The 26,932-nt window shown below is 37.0% G+C and overlaps 1 protein-coding gene across 2 annotated transcripts in view; it reads left to right on the top strand.

Annotated features, from left to right (window-relative positions):
- The window catches only part of SYT1 (synaptotagmin 1), a 199,758-nt gene that overhangs the window by 91,585 nt on the left and 81,241 nt on the right, over positions 1–26,932 (top strand). For both annotated transcript variants that reach the window (XM_063075822.1, XM_063075821.1), the window contains exon 6: positions 17,651–17,768. In XM_063075822.1, the coding sequence (XP_062931892.1) occupies positions 17,651–17,768 (118 nt within the window). The remainder of the gene's footprint in view (positions 1–17,650; positions 17,769–26,932) is intronic.

Raw genomic sequence — 26,932 nt, 5'->3', positions numbered from 1 at the left:
AAGGAATGGGGCAAAATAGATAAAGACTTATAGCCTAGGTTAATAACAGCAGGAAATAAATTGTTGAAAGGCTTTCAACACCTCTGAGGTAACATCCCACAGTCACATTGATCCAAAATACTTTTTTGAAGCATAGATTTTTAAAAACTTGCATTTTTAATATCAGCTGAGCTCTATTATAGATAGCCATCAAATTTTTGTTCCTTTTTCCTGGACATCTCAGGAAACTCTTTGGCGGTTGGCAAGTTTGCTCTATTTCAATAAAACATAGTAACCTTTGGATATTCTACTATAATATCTGAGTCAACTTTAAATGAGTATCTTCCCAGGGAGACTGTGAGAGTTGGGGAGTCTAAACCATCCATTCATTTCTACAAGCCGTTCAGCCTGTTTCTGACAGTGAAGGAGATTTGACTCCCTGGCTGGCCTACCAGAAGCTCAGGGACTGAGACTTCCCAGTATTTACTATGTCACTTTTTAAATTAAGGTTTTGGAGTGTGACATGGTACGCCCTTCTAGGTGGGAAAAAAGCTGTGTTACGGCTGAAAAGAAAAAAGCATGTAATCTCATTCTTGGTAGATGTGGAAAAATAAACCAGTGGATATTTAACAAGGAAAATAAATACCATTATGCACTTAATTTCATACCAAAAAACATATAGAATTTATTTTTAAGTTTCCTATTGTCTTTTAGATGCCAAATTCAGGTCTATTTATAAATACCATCTTTGAGTAATTCAAAATTTTATATAAAATCATTTTCATGAAACCTACAGTTTGTGGAAAACAGAGAAAGTGTTGCCCATTTTGAAAGGGAGGCCTATGATTTCCTCTTTTCATACTGAATTACTGTGGCTACAGAAAGGGTTCATGGAACGAGATGGCTTTTTGCAGTCAGACAGGCCTGGGTTCACACGGCCTCTGCCATTCGTGAGCTGTGCAAATTTGAAGAAGTCAGCTAACCTCCCTGTGCTTTAATTTCTTTATGCATAAGACAAAGAATATAAAACCTCATCACAGGTTATTGTAAGGATAAAAGAGATGCAGTATGTAAAAACCCCCAAAACTAGCAAGGGTGCAATGAATACTAGCTCCCTTTTCTCTTTTTCTTTCTTGTAGGTTTTTTGGCTATTATAATTTACACAATAACTAACTGATTGTGTTATTTAAATTTTCTACTACCTCTTTAAAATGCAGACCAAATTATGTATAAAAAAAATACATAAATTTTAAATTACATATCATAAAATATTTCCTTGAAGGGTAGTCCAGCAAAATGGGACAGAGATTTTCTTGCCCAGAGAAACACAGTTCATTTTAGCATAATTTTTGAGAAACTCAACTACTTTAACTTTTTATAACATCTAGTGATCAAAAAAAAAAAAAAACGCTTTAGATCATATTACTTTTCCTCTCAATGTTGTAGTTAGGCTATTCATTCTGAGAGGCCTGTGACAAGCTATAGTTAATAAGTTTTCCATGGTGTCAAAAGTAATAATATTAACATGCCGTTGTGAGTTAAATTAATTTTGTTTTGTGCACTGGCCTGCATAAATGTGAATGACATTTTGAAATATGATCAGGCAGGAGCTGAGAAGGAGCCAAGTGGCAAGGCAGAATGAGATGCGGTTATTAGAGCGGGGCAGCCAGCTGCAAGCGTTCATGAGCACAGGCAAAGGAGTGCAGGATGTTATCACAGCAAACTTAGGAGGGTTTTGTTTTAGCTCATTTTGCCCTTTAGAAAAATACACAGATTTTGTCTTTAGAGAAACTAGAAATGTTTGACATCCTGGTTCCATGTTTGGAAATGAAAGACCATCTTCCTGCTAATCTCTGATTTCAAGTGCCTTTCAACCCAGATTTTTTTTTTCTCTGCCTGCAAGAAAGTCAGCTGATTGGTAATAGCTTTGAAACTGATGACTAAAAGTGGCATTTGAAAGTCCTATGGTTGTGTTTATTTCAATGACTTCTTCAGATTCCCCCACATACCCCCTGCCCATGGCACAGATGAATATGCTATCTGTAAAAGTTAAAAGACACACGTTGAGCCTGGAAAGAAAATCTTTTAGGACGACTCAGGAATCAGATGAACAAAATGGCTGATGTCATAAGTCTTCACTTATAGCAAAATGGCTGAACAAGTCTTTTTCTGTCTGTGCTCTCGTATTTCAACTGCTGCAACCAGAAATCAAATTATGAGGCAAATGGAGATTTCCCTATTAAGGAGGTCACTATAGACAAGAACTAAGTAATAATTTAGTTATTAAAGGAACTTTGTACCTCTTCATACTATAAGCTTGACAATTTAGTTTAGGCAACATTCCATAGTAATAAGCCCTGACATTTCCTTCATAAATCTATTAGCACAATATTTTTGTCTGTTCAAAGGTAGTATTGATATACCACTCTATTTTTAAACTCGTATGTAAAAGTCCCTCTATTTTAATAAAATTAAAAGCATGGTATTCTGGTGTGACGTATTATTCAATATCCACAGCCATCCTATGTGATATGGAAATATTGCTATCCTCATTTTGTGAAGGAAAAGTGAAAGAATTCCCCCAAAGTCATATGACTGTTAGCTCACAGAATCTATATTTTAGCTCAGGTCAATCTGACTCCAAAGCCTGTGTTCCAGATGAAACATAACCACAAATACCCTTGCCCTGTTTCTTTTCAGCAACCAATCCACTGTGCCTTCCATGGTGAGCAACTGTTCTGTACCTTCTACATTTAACTATCTCAAATGAAGAGACCCCAGTAAAGGAAATGGCTTCTCTCTGGAAGATTTTCATTAGTCTGATGATTCAGTTCAACAGATTTGTATCTACTGAATTCATTCTATTCTGAGCCTTGGTGATACAAAGATGAATTAGACATTGTTTCTGCACTCAAGGAGTTCATAGGCGATGAGGAAGGGATGATGCTATCTGCAAGTGGGGAGTTCAGGAAAGACGATCACAATGTGAATTTGAAATAAGTTATAAAGGATGATTAGGAATTCAACAGGATGAGAATAAGGACTTCCAAGGAAGCAGGGTGAGCATTTGAAACATTTAGGGAACAAGGAGAAGACTATGTCTGATTAAGATCTACTTCGTGTGAAAGGGGAATGGAAGGTGGGGGTGGTAAGCCAGGAAAATAAATAGGGGTAATATTTTAGATCTTTGAAGGTGGGAGTTAGCATTTTATTCTCATAGTTAGGAGCTAGGGAGGATCTTAAGCTGGCAGAGGCCATATCAGCTCTGTGTTTTAGAAAACTAATTCTTCAGCCATGTGAAGATGAACTGGAGGCTGAGCCTCTAATTAGGAGCTTATTTCAGAGTCTAGGAAACTAAATGGCTGTGGAGATAAAATAAGAACTCAAATTTGAAATAGCTTTTTAATAAGTAGAATTTACAGAATTTCGTTATTGATTAGATAGAGAGGTAAGGGGTAGAGAACTATCGAAAATGATTTCAATTCTACTTTGGTTAACTGAAAAGTGACCAAATGGAAATAAATGAAATTACAGAAAGATGCACTCATTTTAAGGAAAAACACTAAGTTCTGTTTTGGATATGTTGATTAAACAGTGCTCATTTCCATTTAAGGTCTTATTAACACTCCCTTTTTTCCCCACCAGAACTTGTTTAATTTATATGCTTTATGTACAGTATTTAATGTTCTCCTAAATAGTACCATACCCACAATCAACTAGCATTGCTTAATTTTTCTGATTGTACAGTCTTTTTACCAGTCCAATACTTTTCTAAAATTGCTCATAAATAAGGCCAAAAGCCATACCCTTTCTTTTAAAAAAAAAAAAAAAGAAGAAATCTCCAAAGGAAAAAAATGCCCTGAAGAACACCAAGCCTGGCCTTTATGCTTGTGGCTTAGGCTGGTACATTTTCAAGTTTCCTCGTGGGCTCTGTGATTTCCCTTTCAACTCATTCCAGTTAGCAGCCAGGTGTAATAAACCATTACAACCACCTGCTTTTTACTGTGCTGATACAAACTCAGGACCAGGAAGTATCAAGTGGGGAATGAAATCCTAATCAAGTTTTATCCAAGGGCAGGATTCAGTGGACTTCAACTCTGAAAGACCCACTGTGTGAGGAGGCCCTAAGCATCCCAGCAGAAGATGGAGAGCCTAGGGCAGGGCCCAGGCCTGGTGAGCTACACACCTCTATACAGATGTCCTACCAGCCCCACTCCTGGCTGTCCGCAGACTCTTCTGTGTGTGTCCAAGAACAACCTAGTAAAAGGGCTGACTTAGGGTGACATGTCTATATAAATACTTACATGACATTATCTTTCCATTAATTAATACAACAAAACTACGAGTGTTTACTATGTGCCAAGCACTAGCTGAGTAGGAAACACACAAAGTTGGATAAAACATTACTTTTTAATTATTCTTAACTGTATATGGATGGAAATGCTGCGGTACTTGAAATAATAATAAAATAACGAGCCTCCATGTACACTTACCATATTACATAGGCACTGTTCTAAGCACTTTACATATTTCATCTTATTTAGTCCTCTCAACAACAGGTAGATCAGTACAATTATTCTCCCCATTTTATGTAGTAGAAAATTGAAGCTTAGAGAGATGAAACAATCTGCCCAAGGTCACCTAGCTAGTAAGTGGCAAGTAGCTCAATGTGGATCTGACTTTAGGCTTGAGCTCTAGAGCCCTACTGAAGCGCAAGGGGCTTCAGTCACACAGTCACCTCACATATTGACGGTGGCCATATGAAAACAGAGAATATAGCACATATCACTTGTTTAGACAAGGTATCTTGCTTTTATATTTTTTCCAATTCACTGTCTAAAATAATCCCTTTCTTGCATTTATTTATCCCTTCTTTTGCAGAAAGCTTATTCTTCTACCTGTTTTATCTTATTTGAACTCATTAAATCCCTATGAGGACAAAGGAATACATTTTATTATCCCTCCTGATTCAAGGCAATGTAATACATCTCCTTTCAGTCAATCTATTTAACTCAGGCAATCTCAGGAATGCAAAGGAAAGTCAAGAGCTTGTGTTTGGACTTGCTGCTTCTCCTCTGAGAAACTCTTTCATCTCAACACTCCACAGATTTCCATGGAAGACCTTGAGACGGTCATTCAGGAATTGTAGCCTGCTGATTCCTGTGCATTCAGGAGGACATGAAAGCAATTACAAATTGCTTAACAGATGATGCATAATATTAGAGATGAAGAATCTGGCTGTGAACACTTGCACCAGGGAAATCCTGCCATGTAATTTTTTTTTCCACTTCAGCACCTTGTGCTAACAGTATCTTATTGGCATGGTGTTGAATACTATCAGATAATGATTCAGTATAAAAAGAAAATTAAAATTTCAGACATTTTCACTACATAGAAAAAAGAACATGGACTTTGGTGTTTAACAGACCTGTTTTCTGAGTTCTAATAACCATGTTACCTTAGGAAAGTTACTTCACAGGGCTGAGTCTCAGTTTGTTCATTCATGAAATGGAGATAATGATAACTATATTTCAGGGCTGTGAGGATATGAAGTAAATTATGTGAAGTACTTGGCACATAAAAGCTGTTCCACAGGTGGTAGCCTGTTATTTACAATGACTAACATTTATGGAACCCTCACTATGGACCAGGTTGTTGTATATGCTTCACATGTCTTAATTCACTTCATCCTCACAATAGTGCTTTATAGATGAGGATATGAAGGCCCACAAAGATTAAGACATGGCTAGTAAGTGATAAGCCCAGATTTGAATTCAAGAGTCTAACTGCAGCCTTAACTATGGCACTAATTGCCTCTAACATCATTTTTGAGAACCTAACATCCTTCAGGAATACAGACTTAACTACAGTCCATTTCCCTTTCTTGATGTACCTTATTTGTACGCTTGGGAAACAGTTTTTCAGTGATCCCAGGAAAACTTACCCCAGCTTACCTCTGCAGTCTGTTTAATTTTACACTCACACACAATTGAATATTCTTAATTTATAATAGAAACAGATTCTATGCGCTTTTAGGAGGCTTTCCCACCTAACTCCATACCATTCTCACCTATAAGCAACATCATTGGTTCATTTCTCTACCTTTAATTCACTTGGATAAATTTGGAAGTCACCTTTTACAATATTATACCTTTTCTTTACAAACATAAATCTACAAGACTCTTACTTTAGCATCTTGCAGAAGTAGTCATATGTATCTATAATTCATCTCCTTCAGCCAAATGTTCTCTAACATTCAAGGACTCCAACTGCCTAAAGGCTTTTCTCAGATCACACAATTGTGTACATATTCTTTTCAGCATTAAATTCAAAACACTTTCCCTTAGATTTTTCATAGTCTTTCTCCTAGTTGAAAGATGTTGGGAACCATCTGAAATTTGAGTGGTGATTTTTTTCTAACTTATCTCTTTTCTGTTCTTTTCCTCTTTTTTGATTTATTTGCCAAGAATTAATATGAATTTTAAAGCAATGGAAATAAGATCACTCAATCTCCTAATCTGTGCCTTTGCAGAATACATTGAACAATAGGTACTATTTTTATAAGGTAGATTTCCATGTAAATCTGCAAACATTTTTAAAGTATAGTGTTGAAAAACATACCTTTATGGGATTTCACATTTAAAAGTTTTTTACGTTTTTTTAAAATTTAGTTTGATCTCTATTCAGTAGGATATCATGTAATAAAATCATGGACAGAAGTCAAAAATAAATATGAAATTGTATGATGATCAGAAATTTATGGGTTATTTTTATTATTTGCATTTTCAAGAAATTTACTAATTTCCCTTCATCAAAATGTGACACTCAAAAGTTGAAAGCCAGAATGCCATTACAAATAAGGAGGAAAATTGTCATAGCTTAAAATGCCTTGAGTTATAATTATATAACATATGCTGTTTAAAAAAAATTGTTGTCGAGTAGTCATTTCCTATAAAAATCTGTGATGTACTTTACATAACTATAAAATTCCTGACATCTCAGCAGGGTCACTCCAGCTATCAGTCTGAATACATGCAAAATGAGGCAAACAAGATATACCTATGTGCTTTCTTTGTCTGAAGAGAATTGCTTTCATTCAAATTCACATCATAATCATTTGCACATAAACCATATTTTTGCACCGTGTGATTTAGTGACATCACATTTTCATGCAAGAAGCCATTGAATTCCCTAATGATGTTCTGATTTTCTTAACAACGAACACTAGTGAACTTTCCCCTAGGCAACCCAGATGGAAACTAAATTGTTTCTGCAAAATGAACAATTTGTGAAATCTTGGCAAAGTGAATCCCAAATACACTAAGCGATGGTCTTGACTTTCTGTAACTCTGCCACAACAAGCAATGTGTTTAAGCCCTACATGGGAAATACACTAATTGGTTGCATAACCTTTAAGCAGAAATGAATGAGAACAGAAAATAACTATCAAAGAGATAAAAGTCAAAAACTCTGAAAAAGAAGTAATGTGCAGATGGAATATCTTCACTAAGAATGATATTAATGTAGAAGTGGGAGAGCTGGCCTGGGATTATTTTAGATTCTGTTGGAGAGAGCCTCCTAAAGGAGCAAAAGACAATAAATTAATACACTGTGGGACAAATGCCACGGTGGTGGTAGGCATAAGCTTCTATGGGGCTGTGTGGCTTGTTGTCTTTGAATTGGTTCTCTTTAAACTATTTTGCAAAGGAGGTAACTAAAGTTAAGCAAATGTCTTCACATTGTTTCAGAAAGTCAATTATACAGCCAAGATGAAAATCTGAATTCAAACTCCTAATCCATATGCCTATAATTACTGCTCCACATACTCTCATCTATCCCTGAAAACTGAATTAAAAGAACTGTGCGTGAGAAAGACTTTCCTTCTATTACCTACATCCGATTATATTATTTTCACTGTGATGTTATGAAACTATCAAGTAGATGCAATGTGCTTGTAGCACAAAAGGTGCACTGTGCTTTCTTCTTCATCTCAAGTAAAGAATCCTTATAATTCTCATAGCATTCCATCTACAGAGGCAGAGGGTTAAAATTCCTTTGGATGTAACTAAAATGGTCACAGTCATAATTAGGTTTTATACCTTGTCTTAGTCCATTCAGTGGCAATAACAAAATATCATAAACTAGGTGGTTATATAGCCTGTTACCTTTGTCTTTTGGGGGGGGGGCTTACATTGTATTTCTTTTGTATTTCCTTGTATGCCTTTCTTTGGGTTCTCTGAGGGTCCTTCTCTATTCCCAATTCTTACTTTATTCTTCTGTGGACTTTGAATGCAGGCCTCTCTTCTTGGGTAGTGATTTTCTTTTCCTCTGTAAGAACTTTCCAGACATTTTTATCTTAACTCTTGCTCTTTCTGGCTAGCTTATCTCATTTCCTGCTGCACCTTCAAATCCATTTTGAAATAATGTGTAACATTAATAATATTTTCCTCTATTCAGTCAACAGTAGTTTCCTCCATACTCCCTCACACCCAAAGTACCCACTGGCGACCTTTTTTTAGGGGCCACTTACCCAAGAACACATACCTTCCTTTCTTGTTAAATCCCTCGTGCTACCTTGCCCTTATCTCAGACTTTTTTCCCGGCACTTTCTGCTCATGTGATTTGTCAACACGTATGTAAAGGACATCTCCAGCTGTCCCAGCAACAGCCACAACTTGTCTCTGTTCTGGATTAAAAGCAGCCGGAAGGTAGACTGCCCATATTCAGCTCAACAGCTTTCTATTTCATACTTACATTTCCCCATCTTAATGCACAATCTCTCTGCTGCTGTTAATGGAACTTCAATATGTCATGGTTGTGGGGGGGGGTTCCCCAGTGAAATTACCATAAGATCTATATTCCATTCCAATCCTAAAGAGAACTAACAGCCTTTGGCTTTAGCTTGCTTGGGGAAATCACCACAGAGCCTCATGCTTTTCCTCCTGATAAAGTCTACAAAATATATCCATTTTCTCTGTCATCTGAGGTTCTCATCAAACTCTATTTCTGTGGATTTGAATCACCGCAGATATGTCTCTTGGGTTCTTCCCAGTTGAACTAATTATTAGGGTCCCACCTCATAGCCCCTCACCAGGCAACAGCTCTTATCCTTTATGAAGTAAATCCACACAAAGTACTCTTTCAAAATCCTCCCGCTGCTTTCCTCGTGATTCCTGAGTTGCTGATTTTCCTTCTCTTCTCTCTTGCTTCTGACCTCTTTCTAATAGGAGATAAAAGACAAACCAGCCCTTTTTCCCCCCTTTATTCTCTTCCTCAAGCTTCTTTTCTCCCTTCTATTCCTTTCTCTATTTTTTCCTACTGCCTTGCTTTCCCAACCACAAATTCTTCAGCTTCCCCCCACCCATCTTTTCCTTTTTTCCAAGGCTCCCATTTGCTACTGGCAGACCCCTGTCCAGCTGAAGCCAGTCATGGAGAAGCCAGGTTTGGCCACCTCTGACTCCCTGACTCTGCTTTTAAATGACCTTCCTCTCCTCACCAGCGTCTGTGACTCGCATTCGTCCATATCGTGCTCTTTTTATGCCCTTCTTTTTGGTTCTCCTCTCCACAATTTTGGGCTTCACTTGGCTCACAGATCTCATGCAATCCTCACAGATAGGTGAACACATTTCCAGTACAATATTGCAATAGAGAAAGCAGGTATAATTTATCCATTTTCATGGTGGGAGCAGCACTTTCTCAGAGCGCCCCCATGAGCTGGTTAGTGGCAGAACTCAGATCTGCTTCTCCCTGACAAGAAAGAAAACCTTCCCTGGGCAGTGGCATCTCAGAACTGTGCAGCCACTGCCATTTTTTCCAGAGTTTCCTCTTGGTTACCATCATCACCGAACTAAAAAGGGAAAAGTGTCGTTTGTATAGAACAGCACCTTGACTTCTGAGATTTCTCTGTTAAGACCCCATTCCCCTGTAATATTGACTCAAGCTAATTAGGATGCACCAGTAAATGTAGCTACAAATGACAGAACTTCGGGATACAAAGTCTTTGCAGTCTTGGAGTCTGATTAGTAAAAATTTAAAGCTGCTCTGTCAGTAAGCCTATGTATAAATCATTCGAATACATGCCTCTGCCACTAGAGATGATGTCTCTCAGAGTTAAAAGTGCCTTCCAAGGATTATCTGCCATTGTTTTTCATGAATGCTCCAGGATCAATGGCCCACTTTCAGGCATATCACTTTAAAATGCCTTCTTTATAACTGCATATGTCAAATCTGCATTGTTATTTAGAAATGCATGTTTCCCATATTTCAAAATTATTTGGTATCTGCATTTACATTTTAACAGAGGATAACACTGGTTCCTGTAATCCAAGTCACTATGAGGCTACTTTATCCTACAGCCTCAAAGTCAGATGAGGACAAGAAAATAGAACGTTTAGAATTGGCTTTGACCCAGAAAATCAAGGACACAGGTTGACAGAGAATGTTAAAGGGACAGAGGAACATGATAAAGATATGTCTTTGTACACCTTCTGCAAACTGTTCTCCATTATTTTCCTCCCTCTTCACATGTCCTTAGGCAATTAGCCATTCACCTGGATAACCACTTATCCCTCTACTAACTAAAGCAAGCACCCCAAGCAATGGCGCATACCTACCCTCTTCCCCATTTTTGCCTATTTCCATTCACTTAGATAAATTTTTCATTACTCAAGAAACCGTCAATGAGAATTTAATACCATGATGGATGCTGTGTCACCACCTAGGGGACAAAACAGTATTTTGTGTTGTTTTAAAGGCCTCCTGGAGATCTAAAGCTTTAGCTAAAAGGAAGGAATGGTGGAATTTCTGGCATCTCAGCACAGTACAACATGAGGAATCTTTTGAAAGGACATTTTTGGGATTCAATTTCCCCTACTCTCCACTTGAAATTCACAAATGTAATTATCCACAAGAAATTCCTCTCCCTTTCTCTAGAGTTGTCCTTCCTAATACATGTTTCTATAATGGCATTTACAATATTATGTTGAATTTTTTTTTATATGTTCATTTGCCCCAGCACAAAATAAGTTTCTTAAGGACAAGGACACATTTTAATCATCCTTTGTTCCCAGTACTTTGCACCATAACTGACACGAAAAGACAAAATAAGAGTTTGGTAAACTGAATTAATGATATGTAAGACTAAACTTTGCTCATTTTCTACAAACCACAGAATGTTAAATGGATTCAGAAAACACAGTTCAGAATTCCTTCATTTATTTCTATTAATTATGTCATGCTAGGCTATAGTAACAAATAGACCCAGACATGTGATGGTTCAACAGAAGAGGAGTTTATTTTTTTGCTTGCTCAATAGGACAAGGAGGTTCCAGATTAGCAGGTAGGTCTCTGCTTTATTGAACCATCAGGGATCCTAGTTTATCGATCCTTCACTATCTTCAGCATGTAGCTTTCAAGGTCACTCTGAGGTCATCGTCACAGACAGACAAGAGAGAAAAGATCACGGGTAGGAGTAGTGGGGGGCTGGTCCAGGAGTGATGCACGTCACTTCTGTTCACATTTCATTATTTATAACTTATTCACAGGGCCACATCTAACTACAGGGAAGGCTGGGAAGCGTTGTCTAGCTGTGTTCCCAGGAAGAAGAGAACGGGTTTTGATAAACAACTAGCAGTTTCTGCCAGAGTTGAGCATTTAATAAACGTATATTCATTCTTTGACTTAACAAATATGTACTAATCTTCTCCTATGTGCCAAGTACTATGCATATAGATAAAAGAGTACTATATAAAGATGATCGAATTGATGCAGGTGAGATATAACTTAATAATTGTACAAATCAATACATGATTACCAACTAATAGATATGCCAAAAAGAGTACAAGGAGCTATTAAAGAATACATAAGAAGGGCCTTATTTAGTCTTGAGTCAGGTAAGGCTTCTCTAAATAAGTGAATTTCGAGGTAAGATCTGAAGGATGAATAAAAGTTAACTAAAAGGGAGGGCGGCAAGAGGGCAGAATGTATCGAGCAAAAGGAAGAGTTTATGTGAAGGCTCTGTAAGTACAGGTGATGTGCGTATTTAATTAGATGAAGTCACCCCCACTCCTGGCTGTAGCACAGAGGGGGAGAGTGACATGAGATAAGGCTAAGGAGTAAGCAGGACATGTGAGGGTACTTCAAAAAGTTTATGAAAAAATAGAATTAAAAGGAAATATGAATCTTTCCATGATCTTTTTGAAGACCCCTCATAGAACTTGAAGAATATTATAATTGATGGTAGGACTAGGGTCTTTATCCCAAGAGAGACAAGAGACCTATTTAAGGATTTTAAGTAGATTTGTTATTTAAAAGGTGACTTTGTCAATTGTATTCTAGGTGTGAATTTAAGGAGGCCAATTAAAAGACTATTGGAATAATCCAGATGAGAGATTATTAATTTAGGGTGGTGGAAGAGATAGGGAGTGAAACAAGTAAACCTGTTTAAGAGATGTTTAATAGACCAAATCAGGACACCAGAGAAATCAATGGTCAATGATAATGCCCAGTTTTATGGCTTAAACAACTAGTTGGATGCTGATACCATTCATTGAAATAGAGTGGATTGGGTTTGGGAGAAAGGCCATAAATTTGGTTTTTGGCATTTGAGTCTAAAATGTGTGTGAAATATTCAATGACAAGTAGGCAGTCGGATATATGAGTCTGAGGTTTAGATAAAAGATCTAGACTAGAGACATAAATTTGGGAGTCACATCTATATCATAACTGAAGCCATTAGCTGGGATAAGATTAGTTAATGGAGAAAAGAAGTGGGCTAGAGAAAGGAGACCAAGAACGAGTGGCCAGAGAGGAAGAAAAACTAAAATCAGGAACGCATGGTATTACAGAATCTGAGGAAAGGGAAGTCAACAAATTCTGCTGAGGGTTCATAGCAATGAGACCTGGAAAGTATTTATGGCTCAGTAATATGGATGTCATTTGAAACAGCAGCGACCATTTCAATAAAATGGAATCAGTGGAACAGGAAGAAATAGAGACAATGATTGCAGCCAATTCCTTTAAGAAATTTGGCTGTTAAAAAGAGAAGAGACACATGGCACAACAATCTAGAGAAAAGGGTGATTGAAGAAGTTTCATTATAATGATACCAAATACTCATATAGTACATTTTATGGGCCAGGATCTCATCTAATTCCTTTATGCATGCTAACTCATATTATTGTACCAACTTCATGACTATTTCCCCATTTTAGAGATGGGGAAAGTGAGGTACAAAGGGTAGGTAACTTGCCCAAGGCTCGGTAGCTAATACATCACAGATCTGGGAATTGAACCTGGGTAGCCTGACGTCAGAGTCTGTGTTGTTACACAGCTGCTGAATAGTTTTCTAAGCATATTTTAATGTTGAGAAAAGATTCCAAATTATATTTTGTCTTTTTTCAGTAATAAAATATTTGGCACATACTTGCAATATATCTGTTTATCTATAAATAAGTTATATACATATTGCACTGTACCAGTATATTGCTTGTTCCATAAAACATAAATAAAACACAATAAACAAAAAAAAGAAATAAAATATGGGATAAAAGTAAACATCAATAGAAAGTCTATCATTTGCTTTCCTCACTCCAATGAATTACCTTCTGAAATCCACATGGAGAAGAGAAAGAAATAAGTACATTTATTGGTTTCTGTTGCTATGTGACAAATTACCACAAATTTAGCAGCTTAAATCACACATTAACTAGCTCACAGTCCAGTAAAGGAGAGAGAGCAACCAGACAGGCAACCACGATAGACTGAAATCATGAAAACATATGCGTATGATTTCCCACCTGCAAGAATCTTCAGGGCTGTGTCGGCCAGATCTGTTTCATAAAGACAAGGAAAGTGAGGCCCAGATGATTTAGTAGTTGACCACAATTCACATCCTTCAAATCCTTCTCATTGAGACCTTCCCTGACTTTCCTATTTCAAAGTACACTCCTAATACCCCTGCCTGCATTGTATTTTCCATAACACATACAACCACCACCAAACGTGCCTTATCTTTTGCTACGTTTATTTTGTTCTCTGATTTTGCATAATGTATTAGCCACTGTGTCCCAGTGCCTAAAACAGTGCCTGGCACATAGAAGGTGCCCAATAAATATCTGTTGAATAAACGGACAGTGAACTAATGCCTATGGCAGTTTGGTACTCTTTCTACCGCTCTACACTGTGATTTCCTTTTAATAGGCATTTTCTATTTTCACCATCCTTATTTTGATCACATCAGAATACCTGCTTTTCTATTGTTAATTACTACTTCTAATAGAACCACAAGTGTATTTTGTAACCAAAATATAAATTAAAGATATCACAAGGAAATTTGGAAGACCAAAATCATAAGGTGGAAATCCATTTTTAATTAAGTTACATGAATTTTTCTCTTATAGAAGAGTAATGTGGTTTAAGCTGTTAAAGAGGTAAAGGACTTTGTACACACATCCCTGTGCCTAAAACACTCTTGCTGTCTTGTGTATGGGGTTCATCCTGACTCTTCCTGCTGAACTTTCACATCTCAGCCCAGGTGATGGCTCTTCCAGGACATGTACATGTCACCTGCCCTCTTTCTGCCCATACACTCTAGCTCTGGTTAAATAAGGGGAGAGCTAGAAGACTTGTCCTAAAGCTGTATTTGCATGGCAAGCACATTGGTTTTACAACAATCATGCATTGAGGTGGCTTAGAGAAACTGAAATGATGATTACGGAAACAAATATCCAATTAAAATTCCCTTCTCCTCAGTTCTGTTACGAGAGCTGGAAAGTTTCCATCTTCTCTTCTCCTAGCATTTGTTCTACCTCTGCGGTTCAGTCAACACATTCTATTGTTACTCATCTAGGTATCCGTGGAGCCTGGACTAGAGCCTGAAGAGTCTATGGTGAAACTCAATAATTGTTTTTTAATAAGAAATGAATTCATAATTGGATGAATACAAAGTTAATGGATTATATAGTATTCTTACAAAATAAGTGTTCAGAGAGATAACTATCGTCTCGTTTACCTGGACAATTTACTTTGTACCCTAGGCCAAATTCAGTCTTTTTAGCCTGAATACATTTCACAGCAACATTTCACACTGTGACCATCTGGCCCATTAGATGTAAATACCGATTTGGCAGACACTTCAGGGGTAGAGTAGTTGTGGGAATAAAATGATGCTAAAAAATACTACCACCCAAAGGATATATTTAAAGCCGCTCATTCTCTTATTAATATTAAAAACATGACATTGTCCTTCTTGGAGGTGAAGATCTTAGTATTTTTACAAATGGGGAATATATAAATGGTCTGAATTTTCATTTTGAGAGATTATTGACCCCAATTACTTTATCACCTCTAAATAGACTCCCAACTTCAGAGAAAAGTCATCTACTCAGAATCTATCACTAATCTAACACATAGAAAAACCTTACGATTAACATAAATATAATGTTCTTTTAAAATCAGAGCACTAAAATCAGAGCATTTTTAAAGTCAGAGCATTAAGTCAATTCAGGTACTTTTTAAAATCTCATTCAAAAGTGCAGTGTTTCCAACAAATGTATGAACTTAGCCCCATTTGTGAAGGTAGCTAAAGTGAACCCTTCTTTTTACACATGAAACAATGAATGGTGTGCTATAGAAGCAATCAAATAAATATTCATTTTAAATCAAGCTTTTTATTTATTCATTGGCAATGACCTCTGTTCTAAAAGGTACTGCTGTGGTTGTCTATTAAATCATTAATTTGTGTCTATGGTATTTAGTGGCTGCTTTTAAAAAAATATATAATGGAATTATCAAACTGCTCACAACAAAGGTGGTTTCTGATTGTCAGCTCCATATTCTAAAAGAGCAGGTTAATTTCTCTGAATATCACAGTTGGAACTTTCTAACACTAACTGGCAATTCCACCTAGTGATCAAGGCAATTGACTAAAATAAATTATACATAAAGCTGAAATTCCTAATAGTAATAAGGCCCCTTCGTGAGATAATCACACCAGCAAAAGCACTCATCTGTCGATTGCAATTCTACAGGGACTTGAAATTGTCTTATAAAAACTACATTTTCAGAAATGTTTTCATTTCTAGTTTCATGACAGGGCTAATATGGCAGTGGCCATCGTACTAGGCACAAAAGTGGAGCTCCAAAAAATTCATTAGTTGATTTGTTGATTAAACTGAAGACCATGTTGATAGAGCACTAGAGCAGTACTGTTTACAAAGCGAAAGACTGGTGAGGTTCTCATTTCAATACAGTCAACCAACAATTATTTAGAAGCCCTGATTATGTGCCTGGAACTAGACATAGAAAACTGTCCACATAAAACTATCAGATCATTTCGATTCTTCTATGTAGATGACAAGAGATATAGTAAAACCTTCATGTGCCAGAACAAGACTCTAGGAAAAGAAGTGCTTCTCCTTCTAATCACAGAAGTTTAGTAAAAGACTTCACCAAGGAAAAGAAAATATTTGTTTCCAACAGTTCATACTGGTATGAGTACCTAAATCTAAGATTCAAGGGTAACAACACTGGCAGCTTACTATGTAAACCACAAACCTAAGCCTTGTTTCCACTGTGGCAAAATAGGACACATCTTTGGGGGGGATAGAGCAGTCCAGAGTCCTGCCATGCATGTCTTTCCTGTAGGTGGCTTCAGCGCCTCCCCTGAAGCATATTCTGGCTCTTCTTGCTACACATGAATTTCAGACTCCCACATACCCACAACCTGTGAAAAAGACATTGCAATCATATTTACAAATGTCCTAAATCAATCAAGGGTCAAACAATCATTTGATAGAAGAAAATTGCCCCAATTCTCTTTGTTTTATAAAGTTATTAAAGCTGATCTTTAAAGCATTAGGAAAAACATTCTATTTACTACCATCATTTTAAATTCTGAATCAGTTGTTCAAAAATGCCTGAACACAGGATTGGTGAATATTCTTTGGTAATGAATTTTGGTAAAATATGGTAACAATGAAATTTTGGTAAAATACGGTAACAATGAAAATATGGTAACAATGAAATAACATGAGGAGCTATGAGACACTTTGCATTGTGTTATATGTGTTTCAATTTTCCAGTCTGCTGATTAAGTTTTTACAAATTTTAGGGTAAGAGAAAAGAATGGGTAAAACTAAAAGTGCAAAAACTTATATTTTGTTGCATTTCAACTGTTCGGAATTCAGAATTTCTCATCAATAAACAGAATTTATTGGAACACAAATGCAAGTCTTTTTCCCCAAAACCTAGAGTATTAGGCATAATCCTATTTGAAATGTAAAAAGACAAAAATGTAGGTTAGGCTGATTTTACTAAACAACTGTTAGGCTCTTTTCAAACTATTGAATAAAGTTATGAAATTTTGCCCAGAGTTTTGTAGTGTTATTCAGAGTGCAGTCTCTGAAAAAGTCAACTTGATCTCATATCCTGTACCACTGAATTATAGATATATTTTGAAGAATGTTAATGTATAGATGGTCTTTTTTAAAAAATAACACTCTTGATGATACCTTTGTGAATAAAAGACCATTGTGTAAATGCCAATGGATCCAAAAGTTTTCAAACTCTAATTGTCATAATCCTCCTCTTGAAGAATTTACAATGTATATGTACAAATTGTATTCACCTTTTATTCGAACGTTACTAATACTTTTCTTATTGGTTTTCATAGCAAGAGAAATTGGGTGATATCTGCTTCTCTCTTCGCTATGTACCTACTGCTGGTAAATTGACTGTTGTCATTCTGGAGGCAAAGAACCTGAAGAAGATGGATGTGGGTGGCTTATCTGGTAAGTCTGTGGTGTTTATTGATTTTTTTAAATGCTGTTTCATCATGGATACCAAATGCATAGCACACATGCTGTGATTCCCCACTCCTTAATTGATCACAGTTCTCTTTCCTACAGAGCCTGGAAACAGTCTCAGAATTCATCCCAACACTGTGCCCCAGGAAGCCACTCTCAATTTATTAGAATTGGCATAGAAGATGAAATCTATTTTCCTTCTCATAGCCAAAGTATCAATTTTCATTTCTATGGCATTGAAAGCTGAAGATTTTTGCTTCTCTTCTGAAACACAATGCCAATGACCCAGCATAATTCTGTTGAAGATTTTTGGGTTTTTTGGTCAAAATTAACCCATGATATAAAAAATAGTGTTTCATCTGCTATTTATTTATTAGGTATTTGATAGCTTAACATAATTTTTATAATACCATTTTATTAAAGACTCAGCATTTCAAATATATATGAATAATATCTCTGTTTGAGAGTGAATACCCATAGTAATGCATTTAATTCTTCACCTTATGTTGGGGATGGAAGAGACTTTTGGATTGAAAGTTCTATATAAACCAACCTTAGTAAAATATGGTGAGTAAAGTATACTTCTGCTCAAAAACAAAGTCAACACAAGGACATGTCACTTCCATGGTTGAACATAAATTTTTTTCTTCTCTGTATGATTAAGTCAATTATATTTTTAATTTTCCAGTGAATTATTAAAGTGTGAGGAATTTTCTTGATATGCCACAAGGTCATCATAAATAGACTATAGCTGTCATTGTGGCTGTGAAATTGCAACCAACAGTATTCGTTAATTTAGTGCTTTCTCTAATAAAAATGTTACAAACTTCAAAAGGTCACACTAATGCAGCATGGTGATTTTATATTCTAAAGCTATGAGCTAAAAAGTGTTAAAGCTGAGTTTCCACTTCTAGACCCACTAATGTGTCAACCAAATTCTCCTGGTAACTAAGTTTATCTCTCTTTATAAATAAGTCACGTGGGAAAGCTACACTAATTCTTTCATGTCACTGAGACCCTATTTAATCACTTGCTGCTTTTGTTTCCTAATAGCATAACAGAGCAAATTTAAAGCAATGAGCAGTTTCTTCTAAAAGTATAGCGTATTTAATGTGCCTGTATGTGAAAACCATGCACAGAAATTTTTCATTACAAAACTGTTCACTCCCGGATTACTACTTAATATCCTGAGATAACACCTTTGACCTTCCCCTTTCCTTTTGTTCAACAGCCGAGTATTATTACATTATTCCTTTGCATCCTTTCTCATATGCTCCATCCCAAACTCTCATGCTACCCACCCTCTGACCACCGAGGTCTAGAACTTCCCAAGTCTTCCTTCCGACTAATTCATTCTGTATCTTTCATCAGAGTTCCAGAGCAGCTTTTCCATGAAGCCAAGAAAGCTTCAGGGCCCCTCATTTATTTTGGCTTTTCCAAGGTCCGAGAAATGAGTCCTCGTGGTCATAGGCAGATATTTCCCCCACCATTTGTTAATCACAGTTTGCTGTCTCTTTCCACTCTGATTTCTCCACCCTCTCTCCCTTCTCATTCAGAGACATCAGAGAGCCTGCACTCATTTTTAGGGTTTGGCCAAGGGAAGTTGGGTCTAGCAGGATATATTTCAGTAGCTTACAGTCAGACACTTGTATAATTAGGTTATTACTAGCTATTCCAGTGAAGGAAGGCCACCTGGGATGACTCCTACAACCATGGCACTGACTAACTGAACATTGTGATATGAAAGGGGCAAGACCAGAGGTCATATCTGATTTATGATTCAAAATTTTATATTCTCTTTTCTCAACAGAACAAGCAAAAATATATTAGCTTCGGGAACCATACAACCTGGATTCACTCCTACATTTGAATTACCTGGAATGATTTTTTTAAATTATTAATTATTAAATAAGGATATTTACACTGTAAATATCCTTAGAGAGCCCTAATTTAAAGGGCTCCCTGCTGCCTGTGGAATTAAGCTGTAATCACCTTAATCATTTAGGTCTGTATAATGTAGATACTTCCAGACTAAGTCATACCATATGTCATTTTAACCAAATTGACCAGCACACTCTTCAAACACAGCTCTGCAACTTGCTGCCTCCACTCTTTGCTCAGGTCATTTCCTTCACCTGGAATTTCCTTTATTCCAACATTGTCTAGCTAAATCTTACCCACTTTCAGGCCCAGCTTATGTATTATTTCCTCTATTTGTTCAACAAATATGTATTGTGTCCTTACTTTGAGTCAGGTATTGTTCTGAGCACTGGGTTTGCTTTAGTGGACAAAATAGCCAACCCTGCCTTCCTGCAGTTTGCATTTTATTGTAGAGAGACAGACAAGAAGGCAATAAAGAAGAAAAGCACATAGTATATTAAGAGGCAATAAGTGCTATGGAGAAGCAAAGCAGGGAAGTAGGATAAGTGATACTGGGGAGTCATTTTTAACAGAGTGGTGTGGAGAGGCCTCATGAGTAAGTGACATTTCAGCAATGACATGGAAGAGATGAGGAAATGAGCCGTGGGGTGTCTGGGAGAGAAAACATTTTGGCTGGTGGGACTCTATGAAACCTCTACGGATCCATGCCAGTAGAACAAATCTTTGCCTTTTTTAAATGCCACTAGCAGTTTGTTTACACCCCTCAAACATCATGCTTCTCTCTCACTAGACTGTGTTGTTTTTGTGTCTCCCACAATGCTCTCGCTGACTGGTAGCACTGAGCGTAGCTGCTGAATGAATAATGCATTGTTTTCAAAGGAGCTATGGCCTGAAAAAACAAGTCTTGCATTTCAAATTTGTTTAACCTACTTACCATTAAAACAACTTTATGCACTTGGATGGTCTGTCTCAAAGTAAGCTGGCCTATGTACGAGGAGACCAAAATTATATAATAAGATCATTCCAGGTAATTCAAATGCAAAACTATATTTGCTGGAAATGGCTGGTTAACTGGAACCAAAATGGGCTGTTCTGCCGGGATTCAAACCCCACTCCACCACTACTAGCAATTTGTCATTGGACAAATCATTTATCTCTTATAAGCCTCAGTTGCATTATCTATAATAAGAGTAATAAGAGAACCTTGTTGATGAGGCTATTATGAGAAGTAAATGAGAGCACAGAGTCTGACACAACTAAGTGCTCACTAAATATAGTAATTTCTATTAGTAACTTTATCATATCCTGGGCTAAATATGCAAAATGTGAAAGCAACCAATGCACGGTCTAACCAATTGCTTGATTCAGTGAGAAAAGCAAGTTCATCTGTTTAATGGGACTGGCTGATTAATTCAGGCAAACTTACATGAGTAATCCCATGTTTTGCATAGACCCAGTAGTAAATTAAGACAAAATATGCAATTAATCAACAAAAATTGAAGAAAATATGAAAACATTTCTTAATATAATTTTTCTTACTACTCTCCAACAGGGTCAGTTTATTTCCTTCCTGTGTTAATTCGAAAAGCATTGCACAAAGATTATGTCTCTATCATATATGCATATAGCAAATGATGCAAATCCCAGCCCTTTATACCTTACAGTTGGCAAGCTTAACTTGACTATTCACATCTCTACAGTAGATCCTTGCACCTGCATTTTTAACATTCCACCTCTCAAGTATTTGTGAGCAACAACAGAGATTTATGAATCTAGCTATTTGTATAGAGATATTGAATCTTGCAGGGTGTGAAGACTTTTCTTCAGGAGCAAGTTAGTGCAATAGGATATGAATAGTTTTTTTGCCCTATACTTAGAGAAAATCAACCCTTCTGCCTAGTAAACATATCTTAATATCTTCACTGCCTTTTACACATCCATCTATTTGAAGTAACTTTCCCTTCAAATAATAAATGTTTTCTATTTGCACAAATTGGGGAAGAAAATGAAGAGGTCTAAGAAAATGGAGGCATTGGAAAAGTTGAGGATTCCCAAAGTTGTGAATCCTCACAACTCCTTTGAAGTCTCCTTACGAGGAGACTTCAAAACATTTGTGGAAAAACAGAACTAAAAGAAAATATGAATAATTCCATGAACTTTTTGAAGTATCCTACTATGCCTCATAGATTTGAGCTATGTTATATAGCTTTTGTACTTAAATTTATACCTATGCAGACTCCCACCTAAGGGAATAATCAGACCTTGATTCCAATTGAATTTTTTGTCCCTATTTATGTCACAGCAATTACTTTACTCAGGTTCTTTTTCTTTTTTTTAATTTTGGTCATCTCAGAAATTTGACACTTCTGAGTACAGCTTTAATGAGTAATGTCAAGACTATAAGTTCGGTTTGGGCTTTCTATCACAAATTAAATGAAACTCTGAAAATTGAAATGAAATTCTACTTAAGGACATGACTGTTTAAAGAAGGAAAGACCAAACTTCAATCAGCAAAATGGAAACGATTACAGCTTTTAAATTTTGATCTATTAGGTAAAAATTCTATTTTTCTTAAACTTAAATCAGAATTATTTTTGACTGTTAAAAAGTCACATTATCAGTTATAGAACACTTTCTAATTTAGAAATCCTTTTCTAACTTGGTTTTCTCATGTAATTCTCATGTTAGTCCTATGAGGTAGTTTGTGAAGGTAATATTCTCACTTTAAAATTGAGAAAATTGAAGCTTAGAGACATTAGACAATGTACATAAACTATCTTGCTCCATGTGACACATAGATGGAGGCATTCGATACTTACAATTGCTTTTTATCGTTACTAACATTCAAAGTCACCAGATTTGTGGTAGGACTGAAGTTCAGTTCCCCTGATTCCCAATGCAGAACACTTTCCAGCACACCCTTCCATCTTTTCCACATCCCACCTTCCAAATGGGAGAACAAGCATTCCCAGCTCTAACCTGCTAAAAGGTGCCTCCCCTGCCTGGAGCTGAAACATCAAGAAGAGTTCCTCAGGGTAGGTAAGGCTAGAAGTGGATGCTTCAAAGATTGTTGCAAATTGAGAAATTCTCAGAGACTAGGGAAATGTTCATATGTATAAACTTCTATGAAAACTCCCATTTTCTTGCTGCACTTGTGGCTTCTAGCAGATTTCTCTTCTTGCCTGGCCCCATATAAAACAGTCTCATAGACCTGTTCTTCTTCCCAGTTCCCTGAAGCCAGGCCATAGTGCTTTGGGGATTTTTCTAAGGGTTTGCACTGCTAGGAAACATGGTATATCAACAAAGGTAAAAAGTCTGTAGTCTTGTCCCCTTGATGTGGTTTGTATTCACCAAAATTATGTAAACAACAACAAAATCATGTCAGGCTTGGGGGTAAGAAGGTGCTGGGAAAACATATGTGAAGGACTGAAATCATATGCATCTACTCCAGCCATCTCCTGAACATCAGGAGCCAGAGAGGTGGCTATGAGGTGGGACCAGGTCAGGGACACCCTCGGGGCTGGGAAGCAATAGTAGTGGCTGAAAGTGTGGTTGGAAGTGCTCTTCACTGTCTTTCTCTCCCTTTCACTTTCTGTCCCATGCCTCATCATCATTCTTCTTTCTGGTCCTCCTTAATCCTGTCTTATCGCTATGAAATCTGTACTGTGAAAAGCAAAGGGTGGGGCTGTAACAGAGGTCCCCCAAAGCATCCAAGTCTCCAAGAAAAAGGACAATAAATTTGAAAAATGGTAATAACTACTCGGGGAAAATGATGAGGGAGGAAGAAATGGGACTCATGGTAATGGGGTCATCATCAGTACACATCAGACTGCTGGTGTGTGGATTGGTCCCGGAGACCCAGGCCAGTAAGATCTACCCTGTCCGTCCCCCCATCCACCACACACACACTCTCTCTCTCTTCTTTCTACAAGATGCAATTTTTAAAAAAACTTATTTATAGATTATTATTTCTCCATCTACTTTTCTACTGTCCTAGAAATAAAATTTGGGAAACACAACCAGAGTTAAATATTCCAAGTCATTTAGGAAAGAGCAACTCACCTAACTTCAGGTATCCCCTAGATTTCACATAGAAACCATGAATCTGCAGAGGTAGACCATTCCTTCAGGAAATATTTATTGAGATGTGATATTTTGCCTCCCTCCATCACAATCACCCAGGGTATGTGTTAAAATTAAACATGTCAAGAACTAACTCAAACCAAGATGTACCAATATGTAGGGGAGGGACCCTAGAAAGTGCATGTTAAACAAGGCTTTTCCCACTCCATGTTATTTTTATGCATCTTAAATTTGAAAACTACACTTTAGAGGCTTAAATGCTACATCATAATTTTAGCCGAGGCCCAGCTTAGCCAAGATCCAGGTTAGATTTGTGGGTATGTTTGTGTGTCAGTAATGTAAAAATAAAATACATCCTTTACCTTATACACTGGAGTTTTCTCAAATAAGAAGTTCTATTTCTTTCATCAGTCCAGTACCCTCTCTCCTAAAAAAAAAAATACCTTGCCCCCACATGTCTAAATTATTGTATTTTTCCTTCAGTATCTTCAACTAAAAGAGGATATTAAAGCAATAGATATTTCCTTTATACATTCTGGAGTCACTTCCTAATATCCCTGACCACCCCACCCCTTATCTGTCCTTCCATGGGTACAGAAAGTATAACAAAGAAAGCCACTCCAAATTCAATTGATTTGAACTAAAAGCCACTGGTCTGGGAGCTGGGCCAATAAATAAAATGGCAAAAACTTATTTGAGCCAATTAGATAGGGATATGCAAATTACTTGCCCGTGATATCAGGGTCAAGCAATAATATGCAAATAAACTGACATCTTATTGAACTAACGAGCAGGAATATGCATAAGTTGGCTGTGATGTCAGAAGCTTCATCATAATTTTAGGCATGAATGTTACAATATAAAATTAATTCTAGGAGACTTCAACATGCTTAATCACATTACTGATAAAATAATCTGAATCCCTAAGATGTAAACAAATTGATCTAAAAAAGAAATGACACATCTTAAAACTGGATTATCCTAAAAACTGAGTTATTAAATAGGGTTATAGCCAAAGTCAATGCAAGTTGAGACCCACACATGGTTACTAGTGCCACAGGATGGATAGAAATGCCTTGCCTGAGGACTAACAGTAGTTTTAAGGAAATGAGAAGAGTAGATGTGGGGTGTGGGGCTGGAATTGAAACCAAAAGAAATGAGTGAAAGTATTAGTTCAGAACACTTAGCACAAAAACTCCCAAGTAAGTCCTTTCACCAGCAGGTGCATATCCAGTCATTCAACAAACATGATGTGAATGCCTGCTCTGGGACAGGCACCATGCCAATATTTGAGTATACAGGTAAAAATAACAGCAGGCACTTGCATAGCACAATGTGAGCCATACTCAGTTCTAAATGTTTTACATATGTTAGCTGATTTAATCCCCATTACAACCCTATGAGGTAGATACTATTTTTAATACTATTTTATTGATGGAACTGAAATACAGAGAAGTAAATAACTTGCCCAAGGTCACAGGATTCATATTTGGCTGAGCTAGGACGTCAACCCAAATAGTCTATCTTCAGACTCCATGAATAAACCATGACTTTTAGGTCCTTATCCTTTCTCACCATGTTCAACCAGAAGAGCAGGTGACTAACTATATGTTACAGTTTGGAAAACGTCCGAATATTCTACCTGGTTCCAAATATCCATATGCAACCTAAAATTCCATCATGGAAGTCACTAATATAAATTTGGTTGATTGTTTAATTGGTTACTTAGACAGCAAAAATAGGATCAATGAGTCCATAAGATCAGACATTGAATATTACTAGATTATTTCCATGCTGAAAAGGATCTTCTCAATTTCTTCCTTGTGTACGGATTGGCATGTTGTTTTAGTGGTTGATCCTTTGCACACAAAAGAGGATGTGATACAAATACAGTGTCATTTTAGCCGCATCAGTGGTAAAGAGGAAGAGATGTTGCCAAACGTGATGAAAGAGAGTCCAGCTCTAGGGGATTTGAGTGCCTTTACATGGTAGAGAAAGAGAAAAGAAAAACTTTACCCACTACTCAATTTTTTCAAGGGCTGCTTTTGGAAGGGGAAGGGTGATATTATTGGGGGTGGGAGGCAGTAGGATGTAAGAGTACAAAAGCTTATTGCCCCTGTTAGTTGCTGTGGGATTCTGTGGGTCAAAATTACATATTTAAATATTAAAATTTTAAAAATAGGAATTGCAATAGACAACTTACCAGGGAAATAGAGTTCAGCTGGAAAATGTTAAGAGAAATTCACAGATGGGGAAGTGGAAACAGTAAATTCGAAAGAAGTCTGTACTAAGACATTTTTACTAGTCACCTTGAAACTCCCAATTCTGGAGGTAACATAAATGTTTCCAGCCATTGATATGCCAAGTAAAGTAAATGAAAAAAGTCTTGCTAGCCTGAGTAAGCCAAAATGTGGTAGGTAGATGAGCTTCATTGTGGGCAAGCTTAGAAACAATATATTGAAAGGAAGAAAAAATGCAAATTAAAGTGTAGAATAGGGTCGATGACAAACCAAGGAGAAAGTCACATAGACCCATCTATTAGAACATATTCACCAGGTGTGCTACTACTACCCAAAAAGGCTTGATGTTGTCACAGAAGATTTTCTAAATACAACAAGGAAAAAAGGCCCTACCTTTGTCAAAGCCTAGAGGTCATCCATGTGTGGAGGACATATAGTTATTGTTGTCACCTCTGCAGAGACAGTGGTGTTGAATGAGCGGCTGCCAGAGCAGGGCAGCTAAACTAAAGGCACAAAGGGGCTGCAGATGAGGACAGGCGACAAAGATTTGGACTTTGGGGTCTGGAAAAGGGAGGCTGAGCAGAGATACGATTAAAGACTGAAAATCATGAAAGGTAGAGCTAGAGTAATAGCTACCTGTTTGTCACATCCCACAATACTAGAATTAGGAAGCAACCTCGATGTTTGAAAAAGAATAGATAAAAGGAAGGGCCATTTGAGGTGATCTCAAAGCCATCTTTCTACTCAAAAATTCTGTGTCAAATTTTCTTAGTTACTTTACAGTTAGTAGAAACATGTTGCTCTAGGAGATGGAACAGATTGAAATACAAGGCGGAGATGAAGGTATGAGTTTCTTTTGTATTATAGGCTTAAAAGGGGACATCTTCAAACCTTTCCTTTGTGTTACCGTGTAGGAGCCCTCTCCCAGGCCTTTCCATGAGTAAT

Source organism: Cynocephalus volans, chromosome 12, assembly GCF_027409185.1.
Source record: "Cynocephalus volans isolate mCynVol1 chromosome 12, mCynVol1.pri, whole genome shotgun sequence".
In the NCBI taxonomy this organism is placed as follows: Eukaryota; Metazoa; Chordata; class Mammalia; order Dermoptera; family Cynocephalidae; genus Cynocephalus; species Cynocephalus volans.
Note: the sequence above shows the minus strand (reverse complement) of the source record. Positions and strands in the feature narration are given on the sequence as shown.